The sequence below is a fragment of the Squalius cephalus genome, assembly GCF_949319135.1.
Source record: "Squalius cephalus genome assembly, chromosome: 24".
Lineage (NCBI taxonomy): Eukaryota > Metazoa > Chordata > Actinopteri > Cypriniformes > Leuciscidae > Squalius > Squalius cephalus.
The window spans coordinates 9,015,171-9,041,129 of record NC_137145.1 but is presented as its reverse complement, the minus strand read 5'-3'; the positions used below and the strand labels follow the sequence as shown (position 1 = coordinate 9,041,129).

The following is a 25,959-nucleotide window of genomic DNA, read 5'->3' as shown; positions in this document are numbered from 1 at the left end:
TGATCTTCACCACAAAAAAAAAAAAAAATCGTTCATCTCTAATTCATGGCTCTCCATCTGGCCCTGTTTAAATGCCCCCCTCCCCCCACACTAGTTCCTTAATCTTACATGCTGGCTTTTTTTTCTTCGCGGAATCTCAAATTGGTCGTTAGGACTCATTTCCATGTGCATTGGCTCTATTGGTGCGCGTTCACGGCCTCACGCTTGCCGCATCATTTGATCAGGCGTGACGCGCCCCTGGGATCCCAATACAATCAGCCCTGGGTTTAATCTCGTGTCCATGAGCAGGTGCTTCGGGTTCAAGGTCTTTTGTTTCACCCCTCACTGTCGCCTCACAACGGGGATAAAAGACAATGAGACCCATTGAAAGAACAATTGCGCTTTTTTCAGGGCGCCGCTGTTCACCATCTGCCCGTGTCTGTAAGTACAGGCAGCTGTATTAGTATTTGAAGAGCATTTCTTTTCGTTCATTCATATTCATGAAAACATCTCATTTAGATATTTCAGCAACATCCAGCACCTATATAAGTCAATAAGACAGGGGTTTTGTGTGTAAACATTTGGAAATTGAGCCAAAAATATTTATTAAAAATAACACTAAATCCTAATTAGAAAAGCCGCGCTCGAAACCCTCATAAAATAGCCAATAAACGCTCTAAATTGCTTTGCATCTGTTAGTAGGCTAACGACGTATTAATTGGTGGAAAAACTGTATTCTAAATTTTTTTTTTTTTTTTTTGCTATTGTGATAAATGAAAACTAAGAAATATAATTTATCTCTAAAGATGTGTGTGTATATATATATATATATATATATATATATATATATATATATATATATATATTTGTTTTTGAAAGAAATGTAGTCTGTTTAATCAAAAATACAGTAATACAATAAATACAATAATATTAAAATGTAATTTATTCATGTGATGGCAGATTTTCAGCATCATTACTCCAGTCGTCAGTGTCACATGATCCTAATCTAATATGCTGATTTGCTGCTCAAGAATCGTTTCTTATTATTAAAATGTATCAATGTTGAAAACAGTTGTGCTGTTTAATATTTTTGTGAAAACCTTGATATTATTTTTCAGGATTCTTTAATGAATAGAACGTTCATAAAATAACATTTTTTGAAGTTTCATTTATCCTTGCTGAATAAAAATGTTAATATTAATTTCTTTCCAAAAATATATATTTTTTATATATAGGCTATAGATATCTTTAGTATTAACTTAGCATTAAGTTAGCCATATATTTAAGAAATTGAGGATAACCGAAGTATGAATATAATATTTTATTACAAACTCAGGAGTTGATTTCATCTTTGGTAATGCTGAGTTGCTTTACTCACCTGTATCCACTAGATGCTCTTGAGCGCGGTGAGAGGAGGATAATCTGCCCACAGCTCAAGCGCTCAAGAGCCGATAAAGACTCGCCATCTGACGCTCTGTGAACGACACCGTCTGCTGTTATCACTGTTTATAGCACAACATGGAGGAATGGAGCATCGAGTAATGTGATCAGAGACGATCGCTTCAGCTGGTAAGATCTCATCCTCATCCTGGACCGCTCGTGTCTCTGCCAGATGATTATGCCTTTATTTAGATACATTTACTACGGAAGCGCTGTTCAGTTAAAATTCTATTCAGTCAGGCCTCAAGAATGAATCTATCCCTGCGGATATGTTCTAATAATCACGCCATATATAGTGCAGGGTGCTGTTATGTTACTACAGTGTGATGTGATGGAGTTTGTGAAAACTCACCTGTGTCTCTGGTCCACTTATGTCTGTATGTAACAATTAAAATCATACAGGGCCAGAATTTTGATCTTTCAAAATGTTATCCAAAAAAATATGATTATATGATGAAGCATTTAGCTGTCCAATATTTTGCATTTTTGGTTACTTAAGGTTAACATGCTAAAAAAATAAATACTTTTTACATTCTTTAAGTGTGAAGTTGTTTTTACTTATTTAAAAAAAAAAAAAAAAAAAAAAATATATATATATATATATATATTCCTACCCATAATTTGTCCCTAAAATCAGAGGAAAATGATAGGTGGATAAGAATGGTGTAGAAGCCTCTAACCCTTGTTGTAAGCCTAAACTTGACATGAACTTCCCTCAATAAAAACTATTCCTCAAATCGGATTAGTTGATTTGAATGTTGTTCCAGGATCAAGGATTTTACTTGGTGAAATCACGTTAACCCAGTAGATTAATATAAATAATAACAAACAGTATTTCTTCTATGTGATACGTTGACATTTTCCACAGTATTGCTTATGGTGTCATTTTAGCTGATGGCAGACTGATGTTTGGCCTCCCAAAGGATTCTGGGATGGGATCCGTTTACTTCCAAATGTCTGACCATATGCCTCTAATATCTGATTTAGTCTCATTAAATTAGGGCTTAGTTTAAGAGCTCGGCTGAGATCAGAGATCCTATTAAGTCTCTGTTGTTCTTATTTGAGGTGAGGTGACGTGCAACTTGATTGCTTGCCTTCAATAGTTTAAATGACATTGTTAAAATAGTGGACTTTCAAATCACCTCCCCTCTGCACTGTTCCTTCCTGTCCTCTCTTCTTCTCTTTTCTCCTTCCATCTCAGCAGAACCAGGTCAGGAGCAAGTACAGTGTCAAAGCCCTGCTCGTGCGTTTGGTTCAGTGCACGCTATGCAACTGTTCCCCTTTTCTTTGGGCCCTCTTCTATTAATATATGGAGGAAATGCATGCATCTTTGCAATAAAATCGGCAATAGATGAATTTTGCATTCTGTTCTAATAAAATTAATTCAAACAAAATATTAAAAATGTGTAAGCGACTACTAGAATTGAGGCCAGTGAGGTTTGGGCCAATTAGGGCTAATGATAGCATAGTGTAGAGAGGTGCCAGTGAACATGCTGCTACTTTTATACATAGACAGCAGGCGTGTGTTCTGACATAAGCACTAACCCACAGACGACTCCTGTGGTGATAACAGCTCTTCTTGTCAGACACCACAATCTGTCCGCTTGGATTTCTCTCTCCTCTTGGATGCTGAATCAGCCAGAAAAGCATCAGAATTTGGCATAATACTGGCATTTTGGCAGGGACAACTTTCTAAATTTCATTAAAAACGTTGTTTGTAGCTTGTTATTAATGGCAGGGCCAGCTTCACAGTTACGTCCCCTGCCAAAAGGAGCCAAGAACGCTTCGTTCACACTTTAATGGAGTACTTCATCCAAAAATGAAAAAATCTGATATAGTTTTTTTCACACTTATGTTAAACTGAACATGTGCGACAGATTTTCTTTCATAAACACAAAATGTGACATGTTGAATAATGAATTGTTTTTTCTTCTCCATGCAGTATATCAATGATTGGAGACAGAGACTTTCAAGCTTCAAAAGCACCATAAAAGTATTATAAAAATAGTCAAGTCTTCAAGTCATATGAATCATTCTTTTGAGTCAAATTGATCGATCCGATTCATCATGATTGAAAATGACCTACTTCCCACTTCTGAAGTTGTGATTAACGAGCTCATCGCATTCAAGTACTTTGTTGCCGGAAAGAACAGTAATCAAGGAGGACACCAGGTTTATTGAGAAAATCTTATTAAAGCCAAAATGATATTTAGCGTCCCATTCATTGACAATCATAAATATTCCCCGCCCCACACTATCTAGATCATCAGTTTGCTGACAATTCTGGAATTTCTGTCAAATACAGGCTATTTTTGCTGTGTATAGAACATATAATACACTTCAAATTATTTTTCATATATGTAAACATAATCATGCACTACTTTAACAACAAGACAAGGCGATGTACTGTAACTGTTGTAGAAAAAGTGGTAAATACGACTTGAGAGGGCGTTCGTGTCCAGTTTTTAACTAGGAAACTTACTACTTCACCGTCGGTCTCGCACATCCGCCATGTTTGTTTTAAATTTGTAACACTTTTTATGTACTTTTAATCTAGTTTTAATCGAATCCTTGTCCAACGTGCAAAGGGTTGTGGGCAATATTCGCTGTTAGAGTGTGCACTAACCGGAAATAGAAGACAATCTGGGTATCTTTGGAATACTCATTTCAACATACTACGATTTGGGGATTTTGAGGGTGTACAAAAATAGGTTTTCATTCTTGAATATTCAAAACGACATTATTTTTCACATATTTTACATTGCAGACTGCAGCACCTCTCTTCCCAGTCTGTCAGTAACGCTCTGTTTATTTCGGTCCGAAAAGCGCAATGTGCTCTGATTGGTCGGCTAGACCAGTGTATTGTGATTGGTCGATCGCTTAGACTCAAGCTTGTTTTGCAAATGTCACACCCCTTACCATAACCGCAAATTTAAACACAACTCATCCAGGCCCCGCCGCTTTTTTGTGACGTGTACGTTCCCGGAAGAAAACTCAAGACTCGAATCGAGGTGTTACACACTAAACAAAGTTGAAATAATAGGTCCTCTTTAAATGACCTGTAGTGGGAATGACGTCTAGACCCCAGGTTTGACCTTCATCTGATTCAATTCGGTTTCGGTTTTGTATCTGAATCTTTATTGATTTCGTATCAAGTGTTTCTGACTAACTGCGAGATTGATTGAAGCGTTTAATTGGGTTCGGCCATTTTGACGACCACTGCTGTTGTTTATTCTGAGCTCCTTTAACAAATCACTTACTCTGAGGGTCCAACGACAGCGGGATTGATAGTCGTGAGGGTTGCCATGGATACAAGACCAGCAGGCTCGGATCATATTGACTGTTGATGATAGCCGTAATTTCAAATAGCAAGCTTTCCTGTGTTGTTCTAGAAGGATGATTGCCCCCATTATCATGACACATCTGCCGTGCTGAGATCTGTTTCACTGTTATCAATCAGATCCGGCATTCCTCCGGGTCTCTAATCCGTCTCAGTGGGTCACACAGACCCCTGCTTAACAGATATCAGCTCAGCAGGCGTATTAACTATGGATGACGTCAGCTCTCTGCTGTATGTTATTCACAAGGGCACAGCCTCCCTTCTTCAGAGACACATCACTAAGCTGCTACAGTTCCTGCGCTCGCTGGCGAACTGTGCCAGAGTCTGTGGCTATATTTAGTGCTGCCTGTTTGGTTTTAGGTGCAGATTAATGTGGAGAGATGAAAATGGGAGCGAGGGATATCCGAACCTCTCCGATGATGGATTTTATGGAGGAGCCCGCAGCCTGTGATGGAAGCTAAAGGTTTATCTTGCTGGCTGTAGTCGCTTCCTGGTGGATCTTTTGGTGTGAGCCTGCATCTCCTCTGCAGACAGACAGTAGGTAGGAAATAGATACGTATTTGGGCACGTGAAGCACACTGCACATATATGATGATGTACGTCCGGCCATGCATTGAGTGAGGGAAAAATGTGCCCTTTAAAGAGTTTAAAACCTATCCTGTCTTTTTTGGAAGCCTTGTTTGTTAATGATCCTGATCCATTTAATGTCCAATGAGGGCCGTCCACATGTATGACTCATGCTGTTCATGTGTGTGTCTATGCTTCGTGATCTAAAATAATAAATTTTCTTACAATAATTAAAATGTTTCAGGATCAGTTCATGTTACCCTGAAATAATTTGAGGGTAATATGAATTTTGAGACAATATTTCATGTGTTGAATGTATTATTTGTTCATCCTTTATGTGAATTAATTCAAAGGAAATTATTTGAAAATCAAAGACAATTGTCAATCCCTCTTGCACTGATGTTAAAACCAATGAATACTGTAGCATCTATCAAAAGGTAAATAAATCAAATATATGTACATATATCAAATTCAGTGTTGTTTTTGTTAACTAAAACTATTAAACAATGTGTTGAATTGAAATAAAGCTGAAATAAAATAAAATGGGAAACAAAGAATGAAAATTAGAAACGTTGTTTTGGCAACAAGTTGAAGTTCTGAAATGACTAAAATGAAACTAAATTAATTATATAGAAATATTTTTTTAAATAAATAAAAGTGACAAAAGCACTTACCAGATTACTAAAACTTAAACCAAAATGAAAACTGAAAATATAAAAATAAAAGCTCATTTAGATAGTAATAAAAACTATAATAGTCTAAATATTTCTAAAATAACTGCTCATATTAAATAACTTCATGGAATATTTGCACCCTTAAAAAAATACATTTTCACTCTGCTGGACCATTTATAACACTAGTGAAAACAAAAATATTGATAAAATTATGTTCAGTTACAGTATGTAAACTATCCCTTATGAATATAAATAAATCTTAATGCAACTTTATACTATCCTTTTACTGAATAAAATATCAGTGGTTAACATTTTGCTGTTCTGATGTAGGTCTTCAGGAGTGGGCCGCTGTTCGTCCTTTGACTTGAGGGGGATTGAGAGAGTGAGAGCAAGTCATTCTGGGAAGCCCAGCCAGTCCTGGATGTGGTTGAGTCTCAGCTATCAGCAGCCGAAGAAAAGTTTATCCAATGGTGCTCCTCTATATACTGAAGCTCACCTCCAGGGGCATCATGAGTGGATAAGGGGCGTGGCCGGAGGCGGTGCATAGGTCAAGGGGTGGAGCCACTGCAGTGGATGGGCAGAAGGGAGGTTCTGTAAACGATGACCAGCCTTTTCCGCCGGAGTAACGCGAACAGTAACCATGGTAGCGGTACACGAGGAGGCGACGCTGCCTCAGGGGAGCTCAATAACAGGAGGCCTCCACGTCAGGTCCGGCGTCTGGAGTTTAGCCAGGCTATGGATGACTTTAAGACCATGTTCCCCAGCATGGAGCATGAGGTTATCGAGTGTGTCTTGAGGGCTAACCAAGGTGCTGTCGACTCCACCATTGACCAGCTCCTGCAGATGAGCTTGGATAGCCAAGCCACGGATGACAGCTCGGATTCTGAGGACAGCATTCCTCCAGAGGTTAGTCTAGAAATGTCTGTTTAGATCTGTTGAGACTAAAAGTCTGGCATTTTTAGATCTTGATGCACAAAACAGTCTTTCCTTCTAACCTGCAGATCCTGGGGAGAACGCTGGAGCCGGACAGCTCAGATGAGGAGCCTCCGCCCGTCTACGCTCCGCCCTCCTATGACATGCACATCTATGACAGAAAACATCCCGCAGATGTTCCATCCACACCACCACCAAGGCAAGAAGAACATCCAACCGAAATTACTACTAACAATAGTTTAATAGACTCAAATCTGTGAGAGACGTTGTCTGTGTTCACTTTGTTGCTTATGTTGGTTTGGCTGATCTACCATTTAAGCCTTTCTTCTTCTTCTGAGATCAAATTTCTAAAAGTAATTTTCAAGCTATTTGACCACCAATCTCGCCACAGACCTTCAGGCTGTTCTGACTCTGTGTGCTATATATTTTCTAACTGATCTGATTTATGGAATTCCCATATCGGACTTTCAGACAGGCCCAAATTCCCATAGACTTCCACTATATAATAAAGAGTCTCAAAAGGTTAGTTCACCTAAAAATGAAAATTTTGTCAGTAATTACTCACCGTCATGTTGTTCCAACCCCGTAAGACTTTTGTTCATCTTCAGAACACAAATTAAGATATTTGTGATGAAATCTGAGAGCTGGCTCACTCCTTCATAGGCTCGATATCTGCCATCCCGGAAAAGTTAGTAAAGACATTGTTAAAATAGTCCAAGTGACTACAGTGGCTCAACCTTAAGTTTATCAAGCGACGAGAATACTTTTTGTGCGCAAAAAAACCAAAAATAACGACTTTATTCAACTATTCATTTTCTTCTGTGTGGGCCTCTGACGTGAAAAAACTTTTTGGTTTTTTTTGCCCACAAAAAGTATTCTCGTCGCTTGATAAACTTAAGGATGAGCCACTGTAGTCACTTGGACTATACTAACGATGTCTTTACTAACTTTTCTGGGCCGGCAGAATGAATTTTCATTTTTGGGTGAACTAACCCTTTAAGCTGTCATATCACTAGCAAAGCGTAACCACTAGCATATGGCAACCTGCTAAAATATTTAATTTAAAGTTTAATGTGCTAGAATGTCTAACAAAATACTAAAACATGCTAAATTACGCTAGCCAAATGCTAAAACATTCTAGCAATGTGTTAAAACATGTTAACAATAACTAATAACATGATGTCAATATATACTAGCAGCATGCTAAAGTATGTTAGCAACATGCTATCACTGCCTAGCATGCTAGCTGGCTGTTTTTCTTAATGTATCTATATAACCATCAAACTTTAAAAAATATTTTAAACTTTCAGACAAGGCTTTGTGAAGCCAACCTCAATGTTTGTCCTGACGAACTTTACTTCTCTAGTTTAGTCTGCTGCTCAGTTTAGTTTTAAAAGCAGTTTAAATGTATACTTTGTTTAGCGAATAAACTGTTTTTATGTTTGCTGTTAGTTTGATGTTACTACATCAATCCATCAAAGTCTTGAAGATGACGTTTTACAGAGTGGTATTTACAGTAACTATGCATGAAATCCAAACTGACATCGCTAGCTATGTTTCCATTCAAAGTTGCTACCTGAATCTATGTGGAAAATTAGAATATCGCATAAAACATTTGCGAATAAAGCGCCGTTTTCATTTCTCATGTGTTCAAGAGAACAAAAAATCTGGGAAACTGGCACTAATGAATAATAATAAAATTGAAAGTTGATGCAAAGGGGGAAGCCACTGTCACTCTTTATGTCCTACATAAGAAATACAAGACGAAATAGCCTACAAGAAATGCTGTCATGTCAGAGGTGGATGCCTGATGTTTGGGAACATAATCGTGTGAGACAGTTTTGTGAGGTAATAATACTAAATCATTTTAATGACAGACTTTGGCTCAGGCATTTCAGAATGACTAAAACAATGTACGCACGATTAATGCGATTGGTCCAATTGTTAGTCCAATCACATCTATTTTTTTTTTTTTTTTTTTTGCACATCAAGGGGTTTATTTGGCAAATGTGTTTCCAGTTGTAATTTATGCGCATGTCTTCTTATTGCATAAAAATGTATCCACCTCAATTGAGTGCACAAGTTTTTATGCACATCTTGGCATTTCCATGCAGCATTTTTTTTCTTTTGAATGTGATAAAAAGTGTGGATGGAAACATAGCTATCTATTAGTGTGTGAACTCAATAAACAACAGTGTCTTATAAATGATATAAATCACAAGCTGAGGATCCCATCAGACCTTTCTAATTTCAGGTGTGTGTTTCAGAAGAAGAATTAGTTTTTTTTTTTTGTTTTTTTTTTTTCTCCTCATTTTTCCAGGTTTGATGATTATCCCCCTCCTGGGCATCAGCAGGTCGGAAGATACAGGAACTGGAATCCACCGTTACTAGGCAACCTCCCCGATGACTTCCTGCGGATCCTGCCTCAGCAGTCAGAGAGTATTCAGGTAGATTTACAAATTACTAGCATGCAAATCATGGCTAAATATCATGTGTTTACAATGACTGTCATTTAGATCCAGATTCAAAGATATTGATTTAGATTTAGATTCAGATGCAGATTCAACAACCCTCCGACTGTAGATTTATATACAGTGACAATACAGTACATATAATACATTTGTAGCATTTTTTCAGGCACCATATCTTTCAATAAAATACACAAATATAATGAGTTTACAAAAACAAGCATTACATCTTGATTCTAAGACCTCCGTTAATGTCTAAATTCACTAGCTTTAAGGCCAGACAAAGCAAATCAATCATCTCATGGTTGATTTTTTTTTTTTTTAATGCCATTTCAGTAAAAAATGTCCTTGGTGAATTTTGTCCCCCCACAGCGTTCTCAGAGCAGCTTGTCTCAGCCTTCCTCCTCCTCCTCTTCCTCCCTGTCATCCCTGACGCAGCTCTCGTCCAGCAGTGGTGCCCTGTCAGGCAGTGTTTGGTCATCTGAACAGGACAGGAAGTTAAAACAGTACTTGGAGGACGAGAGAATCGCCCTTTTCCTGCAGAATCAGGAGTTCATGAAAGAGCTACAGCGTAACAGAGACTTCCTCATAGCTCTGGAGATAGGTACACACACACACATAATATATATATATATATATGTATATATATATATATATATATATATGTATATATATATATATATATATATATATATGTATATATATATATATGATATGAGGACCTCAATGTGAATTTCATATTGGCTTCTATTGTTCTTAAAGTCATAATGTGACGGAAGTGGCAACTGATTTTTTTGGGATATGACATTCAATAAAAAAATAACAAGGCCAAACAAATAAAGAAGTAAACAAACATGGATGGATATGCATGGATAAATCGCTCACATTAAGATCAATAATATGCATTTACAAAATGGGATGAATTTCATGTCGACTTTAAATTACAATTAAATGAAAAGTATACTTCAATTTTACTCACTTATATTACTATATTAATATTCATGTATTTATATTTAATTAAATTCTAATTTAAATACAAGTTATGCTTACTATAGACTAAACCTAATTCAAACTTTCTAGCAATTTTTTAAGTGAATAAAGTGGATTTTTATTTTATTTTTTTATTCCAGTAGCTAGTGGGCCATTTTTCAGATATTTATCCACCCAAAAGCTGTATTGTAACTAGGTCAGAAACAACAGAAAAAAACACATTGTCACACAAACACTCATTTTTCAAACATACTTCACTTAGGATGAAATAATGTTTGGATTTCTCCATGTGAGGAAAACCTTTCATTCATGGTAAAGAATTCATAAACTAACATTGCAGTCAAGCATCTTTTTTGCAGTCTTTACCATTTTTTGGTGCCAGATTTCTTCCTCACCTTTCCTGCTTTTTGTAATGATTTCTAATATGAAAAGCACCATACAAATAAAATGAAAATAAATGTAATCAAGTACTACATTTTGTACTTTATTCCCTTCTCATTGCAAAAAGATTTGCAATGTTTTTCATTCTCATATTTGTAAACCATCGCTTCTGTAATTCTGCTAAAATGCATTTTGAATTTACCCCTGGTGTGTGTGTGTGAACAGCTTTCATTCCTAACACACAGTGTGCAGTGTTGTGTTGTTCAGTCCACCGTCTCCACTCACTCTGGAGCGGCTGATCTTCACCTGCCCTCAGTGACCCTGTTGCCTGCTGTGTTTTAGATCGTCAGAGGTGTGAGAAAACAAAGTGTGGTCATTCATCCGCTTGCACAGAGAACTCCACCGAAGGTAGATTCCCTTCATCTTCATCCATCAGCCACACGCTCTGCCACACATACACAGACAGGAAGCTTCATCAGAACCTGTTTGTGCCGCCACATAAATCATATTCTCCACTATTATGCTACCTATTATGCTTTTTTGCGTTTTCAAACCTGCTTTAGTGTGTAATGCTGTTTGAGCTTGAAAAAGGTCTGTAAAGTCACTCTAAAGGGATTTATTCTCAGTACGCACTGTTTCTGAACTCCATGAAACGCCTCGATTATAGTCTTGAGTTCTCTTACGAGAGGTTCTCTCGTATTGCGTAGTTACTACGCTACGGGAAAGCCTTTCTTTCTCGAGATACTGAAGCCAAAAATTATCCTTAATTTTTATAATCTTGTCAACGCAGTGCGGCAGCCTGCAGACCTAGGGCAGGCTTACTAGCGTGCCCATTGGCTGCCCTGCGGCAACTGCAGCAGCCTACCGCTGAGCCCTTGGCGTGACGTCACGACCAATGAGCGCGCTTGGCGCGCTTAATGCGTCACAGCCCGCGAAAAGGGGTGTGGCTTAGCGTATAAAAGCGGGGCTCGGAGGCTGCTTCTCTGATTTCTGTCTTTTCAGCGAAGCTCTACGCATCGCTGCTCTCTGAGGAAGCCGCCGTCGAAACAAGCGACCAGCACGCCGAGGATCTCAGCCTGAGGACGCCGGCCGCCTTCGCCGCCTTCAGCTTTCCCTGCCTGCTTCGCTATCCGGCGAATATATCCTTTTACTGCTCTGTGTTGTATGTGTTTGTGTGTTCGCCCCGCGACACACTTTGCATCTAAAAGAGCGCGAGGCGTTGTTGCAAATGCCTCGCTCATCCTGTGGCTCGTGCAGAGCCGCGCTCAGCGACGGAGACCGCCACGTGATCTGCGCTCTCTGCCTGGGTTTCGACCACGCAGCCCGCGCCCTTCACGGGCGGCTGCGAACAGTGTGAGGACTTGCCGATGTCGACCCTGCGGGCTCGACTCGCCATGTTTCACGATCCTCCACCTTCTCCGGCTGCCTCTTCCGGGCCGCGTAAGAAAAAACGCCGCTCTCAAAGGCCTTCCGAGCCGGTGGTTATAGCTGAGCGCTCGCCGGAGCCCCTCCCGCGAGCCTCGCTCTCTCCTTCTCCCCCGCCCTTCACCGACGCGCAGCGGCCGGCCTCTGCCCGCACTGCCGTCGCATCAGGGGGTGAAGCAGACCAGCTGGTTACTCCCCTCTGTCAAGCCGCGCAAACGGCGCCGCTCACAAGGGATGTCAGAACGGACGGTCACGGGCTATAGCTTCCTTTACGTTACAAGGAAGCTACCCCCCCCCCGGATGACGCACGCCCTCTCCCCCTCTGTTCGAGCCGCGCAAGGCGCCGCTCACAAGGGATGTCAGAAGTAGACGGTCACGGGCTGGCTTCCTTTACGTTATAAGAAAGCTACCCCGCGTCTCGGTCGCGCGCGTCACTCTCCGGCCACCTCCGTTTCTCACACATTTCTCAGTCCCCTCCTAGCTCAGGCGACTAGAAATATCTATATTGCAGTAAACGAGCCTGTTGTTATACACGCACGCCTGCAAACAAACGATGTCACAGCACATAATGACATCTTCCCGCTCTCTCTCCCTTTGTTCGAGCCGCGCAACTGCGCCGTTCTCAAGGGATATCAGAGCGGACGTCACGAGCACCGGCGAAAGGAGGAAGAGAGAGTGATTTCGTCCCGCTTAGGCCGGACTTCCTCCAATCCTCGCATATTTCTCAGTCCCCTCTAAGTTCAGGCGGCTGGAAATACTAATACTGCAGTAAACGAGCCTGTTTTAATACACGCGCGCCTGCAAACAAACGCTCGGTCATATGCTCGCACTGACTGGAAGCTCATGTGTGCCCCTGTGGCTCAGTGGCAGAACATTAGGCTTCCGCACCAGAGATCCGTGTTCGAATCCGGCTCTGGCAGCAGAAAAACTTTTTTCTGCTTGCTTCTCCGAGTTCGCGGCCAGCTTTCTTACATACAGAAAGCAAACCCGCATCTCACGGGATACATATTTCTCAGTCCCCTCTAAGTTCAGGCGGCTGGAAATACTAATACTGCAGTAAACGGGCCTGTCTTAATACACGCGCGCCTGCAAACAAACGCCGAAACGAAACACGACGCTCGGTCATATGCTCGCACTGATCGGAAGCTCATGTGTGCCCCTGTGGCTCAGTGGCAGAACATTAGGCTTCCGCACCAGAGACCCGTGTTCGAATCCGGCTCTGGCAGCAGAAAAACTTTTTTTCTGCTTGCTTCTCCGAGCTCGCGGCCAGCTTTCTTACATACAGAAAGCAAACCCGCATCTCACGGGTTAAATATTTCTCAGTCCCCTCTAAGTTCAGGCGGCTGGAAATACTAATGCTGCAGTAAACGGGCCTGTTTTAATACACGCGCGCCTGCAAACAAACGCCGAAACACGACGCTCGGTCATATGCTCGCACCAACTGGAAGCTCATGTGTGCCCCTGTGGCTCAGTGGCAGAATATTACGCTTCTGCACTGGAGAACCGTGTTCAAATCCGGCTCTGGCGGCAGAAAAATATTTTTTTCTGCTGGCTTCTCCGAGCTCGCGGCCAGCTTTCTTACATTCAGAAAGCGAACCCGCATCTCACAGGATGGTGCTTGAGTATTTATGAGCGCCTAAACATATGAGCCATCAAAGCATTTGCTCTACAACGCCGATGGTGTTACAAGTGTAGAAAATGTGCCCACTCCCATGTGCTCACTGCTACACACAAAACACGGTCTCCCCGGTAACGCTCACAGAGCGCACTCTCATAAAGCGGACACATGCCGCTTGAGTACTAAGTGTAGTAAATGTGCCCACAACTCTGTGCTCACACCTAGCTGCTGCCCGCTCTATCACACAGTTACCCCGGGTTGCAGATCCTCTAAAGCTCACAAACATTCCGGCTCTGGCCGAAGGTGTCATAAGTGTAGAAAATGTGCCCACTCCCATGTGCTCACTGCTTCACACAAACATGGTCCCCATGGTAACGCGCATAGAGCGCTCTCTCATAAAGCGGACACAAGCCGCTCGAGTACTAAGTGTAGTAAATGTGCCCACAACTTTGTGCTCACACCTACCCGCTGCTCGCTCTGCCATTCAGTTACCTCGGGTCGCACACCCTCTAAGCTCCCAAACACTGGCCGTGTCATAAGTGTAAACTCTGCGCCCGCTCACGTGCACGCGCACTCACTTTTAGACATTACAATCCCCACGCCGCTTTCGCGCCAGGGGTGTTTGTCAGCAAATCGCGCTCCATCCTCTGGGACCGAGCTACCGAACGCTGTACAGCCGGCCAATACTGTTTACCAGCCCCCGTGTTCGAGCACCAGCGGCGCGCACGCCGCTCCATCCTCTCTGATACAGGTTCCCTAATCCCGCGCAGCGCGGCGATCTGAACCCAGAGACCATTCGACCCCTAGCTATGCATGCGGAAGCATGGGAAGCTATTCAGGGCGCGTCAGAATGGGTGCTGAGTACTATAAAACACGGCTATTCGCTTCAATTCGCTCGTCGCCCTCCGCGCTTTCAAGCACAGACGGAGACGAAAGTGAGTTCAGAAGCTGCGCACCTGCTTCAAGCTGAAATAGCGAAGCTGCTGCGCAAAAGGGCTATAGAACAGGTTCATCCTTCTCTGAGCGAGTCGAGCTTTTACAGCCGCTACTTCCTCGTACCCAAGAAGGACGGAGCGTTAAGACCTATTTTAGATCTGAGACATCTGAACAAAGCCCTCATGAGACGGCCGTTCAAAATGATCACAACCAGAAAAATCCTCGCGCAGATTCGCCCAGGAGACTGGTTTATCTCTCTCGATCTAAAAGACGCATATTTTCAGATCCAAATAACTCCCCGTCACAGGCCATTCTTGAGATTCGCCTTCAACGGTCGAGTATATCAGTACACAATCCTGCCCTTCGGCCTGTCTTTGGCACCCCGTACATTACGAAATGCATGGACACGGCTCTCGCTCCCCTGAGAAAACAGGGAATGCGAATACTGAATTATCTGGATGATTGGCTTATTCTAGCGCTGTCAGAGACGGAACTTGTGTCTCACAGAACAGCGCTTCTCAGCCATCTGGAGGATCTGGGTCTCTCGGTCACTGGACCAAGAGCTCGCTATCGCCCCGTCAGTCAATTTCCTTCTTGGAATAGAACTGGACTCGGTGGCTATGACGGCCAGACTGTCGGAGCAGCGCGCGCGCCGCATCCGCCTCCTCGCCGCATCCCTCCAAATAGGCAGCCGGGTTCCGCTGAGGACATTCCAGCGTATCCTGGGGCATATTGCCTCAGCTGCAGCAGCGCTCCAGCTGGGCTTACTGCGCATGCGCCCGCTTCAACGCTGGCTGAAAGCGCGCGTGCCCCACCGAGCCTGGGCGGCCGGCGGCTTGCGAGTCAAAGTGAATCAGAGCTGCATTTCAGCCCTGCAGCCCTGGCTGGCAGCCGAATGGTATCACACAGGAGTGTCTATGGGAGTGATTTCACACCGGAAAGTTGTCTCGACAGACGCTTCCAACCTAGGTTGGGGAGCGCTCTTCGAAGGCAGACCGGTCTATGGCCGCTGGTCAGACCAGGAGAATCTCCTACACATAAACTGTCTAGAGATGCTCGCGGTCGAGAAAGCGCTCAAACACTTCCTCCCATTCCTCCACGGTCACCATGTTCTAGTCCGCACGGACAATACATCGGTAGTGGCCTATGTGAATCGCCAGGGCGGTGTCAGATCAAAGACGCTCTGCACCCTGGCGGAACGCCTCCTCGTGTGGGCTCAGCACTCTGCGCTCGCTGAGAGCCGCGCATGTGCCTGGCCACCTGAACGAGGGCCCCGACAGACTGTCCAGGGACAACGTTCCCCCTGGGGAGTGGTCTCTACACCCCCAAACAGACCAGTCACTGTGGCGCCGTTTCGGCAAAGCGAAAGTCGACCTTTTTGCGTCATAAGACAACGCTCATTGCCCAGAGTTCTTCTCGAAGAACGAGGACGCGCTGGCCCAGACCTGGCCCAGCGGCCCGCTGTATGCTTTTCCCCCGGTCTCTCTGCTGCCTCAGGTCATCAAGAGAATCAGGGAAGCGCGCCACACAGTGCTCCTCTTAGCCCCATACTGGGAGAACCAAGCTTGGTTCCCGGATCTAATACAGCTGGCAGACTCAGCCCCCTGGCCGATACCGGTGAAGAGAGACCTTCTCTCTCAAGCCCGCGGCTCGATATGGCATCCCCATCCAGAGCGCTGTCTCTGCATGCGTGGAGCCTCAACGATTACACGCTGATCTGCCAGACGGGGTCATGAACACGATCATACAATCTAGAGCCCCCTCTACGAGGCGGCTCTACATGTCGAAATGGTCAGTGTTTAACAGATGGTGCACTGCTAAGGGGCTCGATCCACAGACATGTGGGTATCGCGAGTACTGTGTTTCCTTCAAGAGTTACTGGACGCGGGCAGGTCCCCCTCCACGCTCAAAGTCTATGTCACGGCCATTTCAGCGCTCTCTGTTCAGAGCTGGGCCGCGCATTAGGAAGGAACGAGTTCGTCATCCGCTTCCTTAGAGGAGCCAGGAGGATGAACCCCCCGCGACCCCCCTCGGTTCCTATGTGGGATCTTTCACTGGTCTTGGAGGCCCTGAAAGCGCATCCCTTCGAACCCTTGGAAACTGTGGATATGAAATACCTCACGCTCAAAACCGTTTTTCTGATAGCACTGTCTTCAGTCAAACGAGTGGTGGAACAGCTCTTTGTTTCGTTTGGCGGGCGCACCAAGGGTCTCGCCGCCTCGAAACACAGCCTGTCCAGATGGATAGTGGACGCTATTGCTGCTGCTTATGCGTCTAAAGACCTGCAGTGCCCATTGGGCATTCAAGCTCACTCCACCAGAGGCATGGCCTCGTCGTGGGCGTGGTCCAGCGGGATTCCCATTCATGACATTTGTGCAGCGGCAGGCTGGGCCTCCCCCTCCACATTTGTTAGGTTTTACAACCTGGATGTTCCCGCCTTGCAGGCGAAAGTGTTATCAGTCTAAGTCTCGCGTATGCCAGCCCACTATCTGTGCGCGGGCTACGTTGTGTGATTTAGCTCTACTGGTTGAGCTGCACTATACAGGGAATTGTCAGTTCGGACCGGCCGTGCCGCTCCTAACCCCCTAGTGTGTGCTTATGTACGGCGCTAGCCCTCTGTGGGCCGCCCGGCTCTCTGCTATCACGTTCCCCGGGCTCTCCCTGGGACTCATTCAGTGGATGCTGGGCGCGCACGGCGTTGACAAGGGTGTTCCCGTAGCGTAGTAACTACGCAATACGAGAGAACCTCTCGTAAGAGAACGTTTCGGTTACTAACGTAACCTCTGTTCTCTCTAGAAGAGGGAACGAGTATTGCGTAGCCCGCCGTGCTCGCGCCACGAGCTCATTCGCTTCATGCGACAGAAACCAGAGAAGCAGCCTCCGAGCCCCGCTTTTATACGCTAAGCCACACCCCTTTTCGCGGGCTGTGACGCATTAAGCGCGCCAAGCGCGCTCATTGGTCGTGACGTCACGCCAAGGGCTCAGCGGTAGGCTGCTGCAGTTGCCGCAGGGCAGCCAATGGGCACGCTAGTAAGCCTGCCCTAGGTCTGCAGGCTGCCGCACTGCGTTGACAAGATTATAAAAATTAAGGATAATTTTTGGCTTCAGTATCTCGAGAAAGAAAGGCTTTCCCGTAGCGTAGTAACTACGCAATACTCGTTCCCTCTTCTAGAGAGAACAGAGGTTACGTTAGTAACCGAAACGTTTTCTTCCAGGAACGTACACGTCACAATATTCCTCATTTAAGTAATTCCCGCCCAAGGCATACGCAAAAGGGGCATGGCCTGGTTGAGTTGCGTTAGTAGTGTGTTGAAACTCACGGTTATAGTTTAACCGAATGACTCTTTTGGTTATAACGAATGACAAAATCTTCATTCAATGCTAACAGGCTGATATCTAGCGGCCTAGCTTGTTAGTTAGCTAGCTAGCTACCAAAAGGACAATCAAACATTTTATATTTAGTAAAAGTTTTTAAAATATTACAACATTATCCATGTTTTATAGCGGTTGTACCGAACGACCCGATATTTGGGGACATGTGTATGAGCAAGTGAAAACATGAATTTTTCTAATAGTTAAGAGAGAGTTACATACTTTGCTTCACAACCATGCGGTCCTTTGCAGGTGTCTGAATGATGTCACATCCTGTCACATAATATTGACCACATGATTTGAACCAAAATGGAGCCCTTTATATTGGTTACTCTGAATGACATCAATGAAAATCATTTTTCCGGACATTCTTTCTCATAACAAAGCAACGACTTCAACACATAATTTTAATACCATTTTGCACTATGTTGATATATAATGTTATAAAAATATGCCAGGATGAAAAATATATAAATTTATTAAATTTTAAGATATTTTAATCACAAATGAAATTGCTGTATTGGCCTTCAGACGGTTAAACTGAATGACCTTTTGACACTTCAAAATCTTTAAAATACCTTTATATGTAGTAAAATATAATTAAAACCTTTTGGATTCAGTAAAAGAGATCAAGTTGTACCAACTTACATACTTTGGATGTTACGTATTTGTTTTTTATTATTATTAAGGCCTTTGGACAAAAAAATTACCGGTCACGTCATTGACCCATATATATATATATATATATATATATATATATATATATATATATATATATACATACATACATACATACATACAAATATTTAAGTATTTTGAGAGCTTAGAGAGATCGACTCGATTACGTCATTCACAGTGCTTCATGGGAGTGGGCGGAGCTTAAGAGATCTTTTGGCGCATGTTGCTTTTTTCGCCTCACTGATTGGTGTGATTTTCTGACAGCATTATGGGTAATGTAGTTTTTCACTAGGAATTCTGCTGTTAAATACGATTATTTAAAAAAAAAAAAAGCTGTAATAGTGCGGGCTGACATATTCAGCAGAAGCAAATACCATGGATAAACGACCTCGAAGCTCATTGTAGGTCTGTCTTTAAAGGCTAGTAAGATATTGTTCAAAATCAATTTCCTGTTGAATAAAATTTATATTTGTACTTGCGGAAACCGACTGTTGCTCTCTATAGAGCTAACTAACAGAGCATGCTCTAACAGAGCATTACTGACAGACTGGGAAGAGAGGTGCTGTTACAATGTAGAATATGTGTAAAAAGAAAAAAATGTTTGGTTGTTTTTGCTACTGTACCTTTAGAAAAGAGTTCAAGATATAGATTCAAAATTCTGTCATCATTTACTCAACCTTCTTTACGAACAAATGTTGACGTGCTGCTCATGTCTGACTCTTGATGTAGGTGATAATTGTGGCTCGGGGTCTGAGGAGGCCTGTTCATCTGTCTCTGATGATGCCTTATTCCTGGAGAAACTCAAGCACATGGGCAAATGTAAGAGAACGCAGACCTAAAGCGTAAAACTTATCAAATTGCTTAAACTCTCACCCCCTTCTGACCACTGTATTATTACCCACAGCTACAAGGAAGAAGCTTTTTGAAATTGCTAGATCATTCTCGGAGAAGACCAGAAGGAAGAAGTCCAAAAAGCGAGCTCTGCCTAAACATCAGTCATATCCTCATATGTCCAGCCCAGACAGTCGCTGCCTGAAGTTAGCATCTATGTATGTTGTGTAAAGGAGGTGTTCATACATTTGTATTTCTGGATCTTTCTTAGTCTAGCTGTTAGCTTCATGCTAATGTGTGTGTCTGAATATGATTTTTTGATCATGTAGCCTATTGTACGAATGCCCAAAGTTAAAAGTGCTAGTTTTCAAATTCATCTTAGAATTAGCTAGTATGTTTGTAGTATTAAACCAGTAGTATGTGTGTTTGTTCCTTGACTTCCTCTCAGTCTGGGCTCTGCAAACTCTACCATCAATCTCCTGGATGAAATAGAGGGGCCGCTGTCAGGTAAATATTCTCCTTATCTCAATGTAGTGGCACTGCATGGATGCATAATATTTGGTGAAACCTTGTAAAGTGAATATGTGTATGTGTTTGGAAGCTGAGGACAACAACCAACTCAAGAGGCTTTCAGGAAGAGAGGAAAGGGAGGAATCAAAGGAAGTGATGTCATGGTAAGTGCACACATACACGCTAAACACCATCAAAGATTTAGATAATTGGTATTAAATGTATTTATAGATAATAATAAGTTAATATATAAAATGTAAAATATATTTATGTCCACCTTAGCATAAATTACAGCTATATAATAAAATGTTTATTCCTTTACCCCTTTTGAAATTCTCAGAAAGTTTTATTAAGTGACACATTTTTTATTTTAAAATTTCTTTGATGATCACTACACTTTAGATTTAGATAATTGCTATTAAAGTTATAACAATATATTTTTTATTTTGATCAAAAATTTGGGGTCAGTAAGATTTTGTAATGTTTTTGAAAGCCTCTTATGCTCACCAAGGCTGCATTTTTTGATCGAAAATACTGTAAAAATAGTAATAGTTATTTAAAATAACTTTTTCTATTTTTAGATATTTTAAAATGTAATTTATTCCAATGCTCTCAGATTCAGTATATCATAATCCTTCAGAAATCATTCTAACATGCTGATTTGCTGCTCAAAATAACATTTATTATTACAAATGTTGAAAACAGTTATGCTCATTCATATTTTTTGTGGAAACTGTGATTCATTTTTTTTCAGGATTTTTTCTGAAATAGTTCAACACAACAAATGTTTCAACTGAAAATGCAACTTTCAATGACTTCTGCAGTCTCAAAATTGTTCAACCCCCTGAATAGAATCCCTCACAACAGCACAAATCTGCAAAACAGATGTTGTCTCAAGCACACCTGATGAAACTAACCAAGGGCTTCATTAGTTGCAACAGGTGTACTTGAGTTAGAGCACATGAAATATCTGAACTGGCTAGGTTTGTTGAGAGACATATTTCTAACATGCAGTCAAATGTGACAAAGTCAAAAGAGTGGTCCAAAAAGATAAGAGAAGATATCATCATCACCCTTCACAAACAAGGAACAGGATATAAAAAGATAAGTTCAAAGTGAAAGGAACAGTGGTTTCACTACCTGGACGGGGCAGAAAAAGGAAGATATTAACAGCTGCAACCAGAGTTCTGAGAAGGCAGGTTCAGAAAAACCCTCGACTGACTGCAAAAGACCTGCAGCAAGACTTGGTGGCTGAAGCGTGAAGTGTGAAGTATGAAGTGTGACTGAAGTTTCAGCTTGCACAGAAAGGCACGTATCAACGCATGCGGTTTCCATGTCAGAACTCCAAGACGTACACCACTACTGACCCAAAAGCACATGAAAAGTGCTCATAATCATATAAATAAGCCACAGAAGTTTTGAGATTCTGTTCTGTGAAGCAATGAAACATTTCGGAACTTTTCTGCCTTATGGATCAGTGGTATGTCTGGAGGAAGAAGAATGAAGCGTATGCTGAAAAGAACACTTTGTTCACAGTTCAGCATGGTGGGGCTCGTGATGCTCTGGGGCTGCTTTGCATCCTCTGGCACTGGAAACCTGCAGCGTGTGGAAGGCAAAATGGATTCATTGAAGTGTCAGGAAATCCTATAGAACCCCTAATTGAACTCCATAGAAAATCCCTGGTGGGATTTGAGTACCTGGTATTGGTAGTACCTGGATGGGAGACCTCCTGGGAAAACTAGGTTGCTGCTGGAGGTGTTAATGAGGAGGTGCTCACCCTGTGGTCTGTGTGGGACAGGGACTCTATACTGTCAAAAAGCACCGTTTGAGACGTTAAACCTAGGTCCTGACTCTCTGTGGTCATTAAAAATGTGTAACCCCGGAGTCCTGGCCAAATTTGCCTATTTTCCCCCATCCATCACGGCTTCCTAATCATCCCTATATATATACTGATTGGCTTCATCACTCTGTCTCCTCTCCACCAATAAGCTGGTGTGTGGTGGGCGTTCTGACGCAGGTGGATGCTGAACATTGGTGGTGGTTGAGGAGATTCCCCCCTTCTGTTTAAAGCGCTTTGAGTGCTGAGAAAAGCGCTGTATAAATGGAACAAATTCTGGATTGAATAATTTTGAGACTGCAGAAGTCATTAAAAGTTGCATTTTCAGTTAAATTTGGGGAAAACACTTGAAACATTTGTTGTGTTGAGCTATTTTAATAACTTTTGTTTGATTTGTTCATTGCAAACAGCTGAATGTCTGTACATTTTGCCAATAAACCTGATTTTGCAATGGGGTTGAATCATTTCGATTACAACGGCGTATTTGTATTTGTACACTTTCTATATATTAAAGAATCCTGAAAAAATTATTTAAATATATATATATATATATATAAATTGACATGTTTTTGTATGATCTCTTACAGATGGATAATGGCCGGAGCAGCCAATTTTCTCTGCATTTAAAAGCTAAAGCATCACGAAGATCAAGATTTTACTCATTAGTTTCCTGCAATGCTTAATTAAACCTGAGCCATGAAATCATCGTAGTTCTATTGTTTGTAATATTCTGGTTCAACAGTCTCTCTTGTAGTTTCTGTCTGGCATGCGGTGTAGCAGGTCAGGTGGTGTTGAGAAGACTGCTTTGTCGGGTTCGGTGCTCACGCTGTGCTAGGACTCAGGAGTCAGAACATCCACAAGCACAAAACCCCATTAGTCAGCTTGATAAGAAAATCTGTGTTTATCTCAGGAGAATTTAAATGGCACGGAGCCCATGCCATGTTTTAGAGATAATGCTCTTTCCATTTCTTATGATCTTATTTGATAGATAAGATATAACTTTGATACCTGGGTGATTGATTAAAAATTAGTTCTCAGATTTAGTTGCAATGTTGATATGTTTTTCACTATCTAAAATCATGCTTCAAGACTTCATTTCACCATTCATTCCTGAAATGAACATTCATGATTTTATTCTTAGTGTGTGAAGTAAGATCTGGTTGTGTGTATTTACGGTGGGATAGTACATATTAAAACTAAATTGTAATAATTTTCAAAGTTTAGGGCTGTTTGCTCACTGTAAATTGCTATTGATTTTCAAAGGATCATTTTGTTTGTTATTAAATAAATTACATTATTAAACCAACACGTCCATGTTTGTTTTTATTATTAAACAGTTGCCAGAACATTAAAAGTTTCAGTATAAAGCTTTTCATATGCACACATTTTTCAGAGTCAAATATTTAAGATGTAAAATGGTTTTGTACATTTATTTTGTTTGTTACGGCTGAATCTGATTCTGTATTTCCTGTAAGAACCAGTAGAGGACGCCACAACACTTCTTTAACCCAATGTTTTAGTAAAGCTAAAACTGTCTTACTGAGTAATAAACATTGATCTAGCAAGTCTAGTTTAATAGCGAAGTATATTATAACTCGTTACTTGATAGACATGTAAACTGAGGTCGGATGTGATTTAAAGCGATAGTTCACTTAAAAATGAAAATTCTGTCAGTTACAAGTTGTTCCAAACCTGTATGAGTTTCTTTCTTTTGAACACAAAAGAAGATACGGATGGAAAAATCAACAGTAACAAACCACAGTAAATGTATATATACATGCATAGATTAAATATAGGCCTAAAGTTATTGATAGAAATGCATGTACCTAATTTAGTTTAAATTAATTTAGGTATATTGATGAACTCGATGGTTTGTAACATTATTATCCTGCGCCATCATATTTGACCTAGATCAGGTAGCCTATTATAAATGATTATGACAAACAAGCTTACGCTGTGGAAATTGCTGTAACTGTCCAGTAGATGGAGCTATCCACCAGTTCTCCTGCTCAATGTTTGTACATCTCAAACTAATTTTTATTTTTCATTCGCAATCTGTCATTCCTGTGATAGATGACCATTATTGTGTTTCTAGAAACAGCCTAAATACCTGTAGGGCCTGGGAGAGAGAGCTAGCTGTGGGTGCTCACGTGTCCGAGTGTTTCTGCTCATTGTCTGGTGTCTGCAGATTGGGATTTATTTATAGCCATGCCTGTCTACCTCAAAGCCCCATAATGCACCACTCCCAGATCCTGCAACTGGTGGCCTTTTTTTTACCTAGGTCTCTAAAATAATCTAAAATCTGATCTCACAAAACAAAAATAGAACAAAAGCACACTCCGCACCACCTGCCCCACACACACAAACAGTCTGAAGTCTGACTGAAAAGAGAGTCAGTCAGGTACTTATTGAAAGCTTGTGTCACGGATGATCTCTGCCATCAGATCCTCCACAATCCAATTTAACCTGCTGTCTCCTAGGAAGGGATCCTCAGTCTGACCAACAGAGTGTCAGTATCTGAGGACACCGTCGCCAGGTGGAAGCTGCACTTTGTCTGTAGTACTTTTGTTAGCTTCTTTTTTTTTATGGCTTAGTTCTCTGAAACTTTCTCACATAAATGACCTAGCCCTAGTTTAGAACTTGCTTTACTTTGAATTTATTTATTTTTATTCTTAGAGTCTTAAGAATGCAATAAGATTAGCTAAACACTAAACTTGCCATGCTAGCTTTGGAAGAGGTTACGGTAATAAAGATTCTTCTGTCTGCATGGGGTTCCTGTGGTCATCAGCATGGAGCGGATGTACACCTGACACACTAACTGGTGAGAGAAATTCAAATTTGACATTTAGACACCTTTTATTTTTTTATTTTGATCTCTACTTAAACGTCTGATTTAGCTTTGTACTACGCTAGATAACTCTTAAAGGGAAAGTTTATCCAAAAATGAAAATTCTGTCATCATTCACTCACCCTCATGTCGTTCCAAACCTGTACGACTTTCTTTCTTCTGCAGGACACAAAAGAAGATATTCTTAAAAAAATGTCTCATGCAAAATGTTTTTTGGCCTGTACAATGAAATTCAATGAGGTACAATGTTATTTTGGAAACCTATTGCCTTTCATTGTATCAGTGTTGTAAAAATTTGTTGTTGAAATTTGAAATGTTGTCTTGGCAGCTAACTGAAATAAGTTTAATTTTAAGTACTAAAATGACTAAAACTAAAACTGATATCAAAATTAAGAAACACATTTTTTTTAAACTAATAAAAATGACAAAAGCACATAATAAAATGAGTAAAAGTGAAAATATAAAAATGAAAGCTAATTCAAAGCATTAACACATATAAAAGTATATAAATAATACTAAAGCAACACTGCATTGTATGAACAAAAACAGATATTCTTCAAATTATCTTCTTTTCTGTTTCACAGAAGATAGAAAGTCATACAGGTTTGAAACGACAGATGAGTAAATTATGACAGAATTTTAATTTTTGGCAGAACTACCCCTTTAAAAATTGTACTGCTCTGACTCCTTAATTATATTACATGTGTGTGTTCTCATTTGCTTTTGATAAAATCCCCTGCTAAATCAGTTAGTGTAATCCTGATGCATCACAATGAGTTATTTGAGTCAGTCTGCTTAATGTGAGATGAGGAAAAACTGTGCATAAGTTGTGTATGTGTGTGCTTTTCAAACGTATCAGATGTATGCAGATGTGAAATTGATATAGATAATCAATAATCAATACAATATTGTCACAATTTGTGAAAGAAAAGAATGACATATTATGATGTCTCATTTTCAATGCATTACACTAATGATGTATAATTTGAAGCCTTATTTTACTCAACGTTATTTCTCATGTATTTACAATTGCGATGACTTTCTCATTGTTTGGACATTAACTCACGAGCAGAGCCGTCGCATAGACTGTGCGAACTGTGCAACCGCACAGGGCCTCGCGCCAATAGGGGGC

General features: G+C 41.4%; 1 protein-coding gene across 5 annotated transcripts; it reads left to right on the top strand.

Annotated features, from left to right (window-relative positions):
- The first annotated feature begins 1,382 nt into the window (after positions 1-1,382).
- cuedc1a (CUE domain containing 1a) lies at positions 1,383-23,284 on the top strand. Of its 5 annotated transcripts, XM_079861545.1 has the most exons (12): positions 1,383-1,548; positions 5,120-5,300; positions 6,331-6,906; positions 7,002-7,132; positions 9,254-9,380; positions 9,774-10,005; positions 11,115-11,180; positions 19,531-19,620; positions 19,706-19,850; positions 20,081-20,139; positions 20,234-20,306; positions 22,567-23,284. In XM_079861545.1, coding segments are annotated over exons 3-12 (1,230 nt in total). In that variant the 5' UTR covers positions 1,383-1,548; positions 5,120-5,300; positions 6,331-6,600; the 3' UTR covers positions 22,568-23,284. The 5 variants fall into 5 exon arrangements, with proteins under 5 accessions (XP_079717671.1, XP_079717673.1, XP_079717674.1 ...); XM_079861547.1 differs by lacking the exon at positions 5,120-5,300 and having other exon boundaries at positions 1,408-1,548; XM_079861548.1 differs by lacking the exon at positions 11,115-11,180 and having other exon boundaries at positions 1,408-1,548.
- Positions 23,285-25,959: the final 2,675 nt, after the last annotated feature.

Excerpts from the sequence above, each read along its gene's own strand:
- cuedc1a (XM_079861545.1), top strand. The coding sequence starts at position 6,601 with ATGACCAGCCTTTTCCGCCGGAGTAACGCGAACAGTAACCATGGTAGC. Across the intron at positions 6,907-7,001 it reads AGGACAGCATTCCTCCAGAG|ATCCTGGGGAGAACGCTGGA; the intron begins GTTAGTCTAGAA and ends TCTAACCTGCAG. Across the intron at positions 7,133-9,253 it reads CCATCCACACCACCACCAAG|GTTTGATGATTATCCCCCTC; the intron begins GCAAGAAGAACA and ends TCATTTTTCCAG.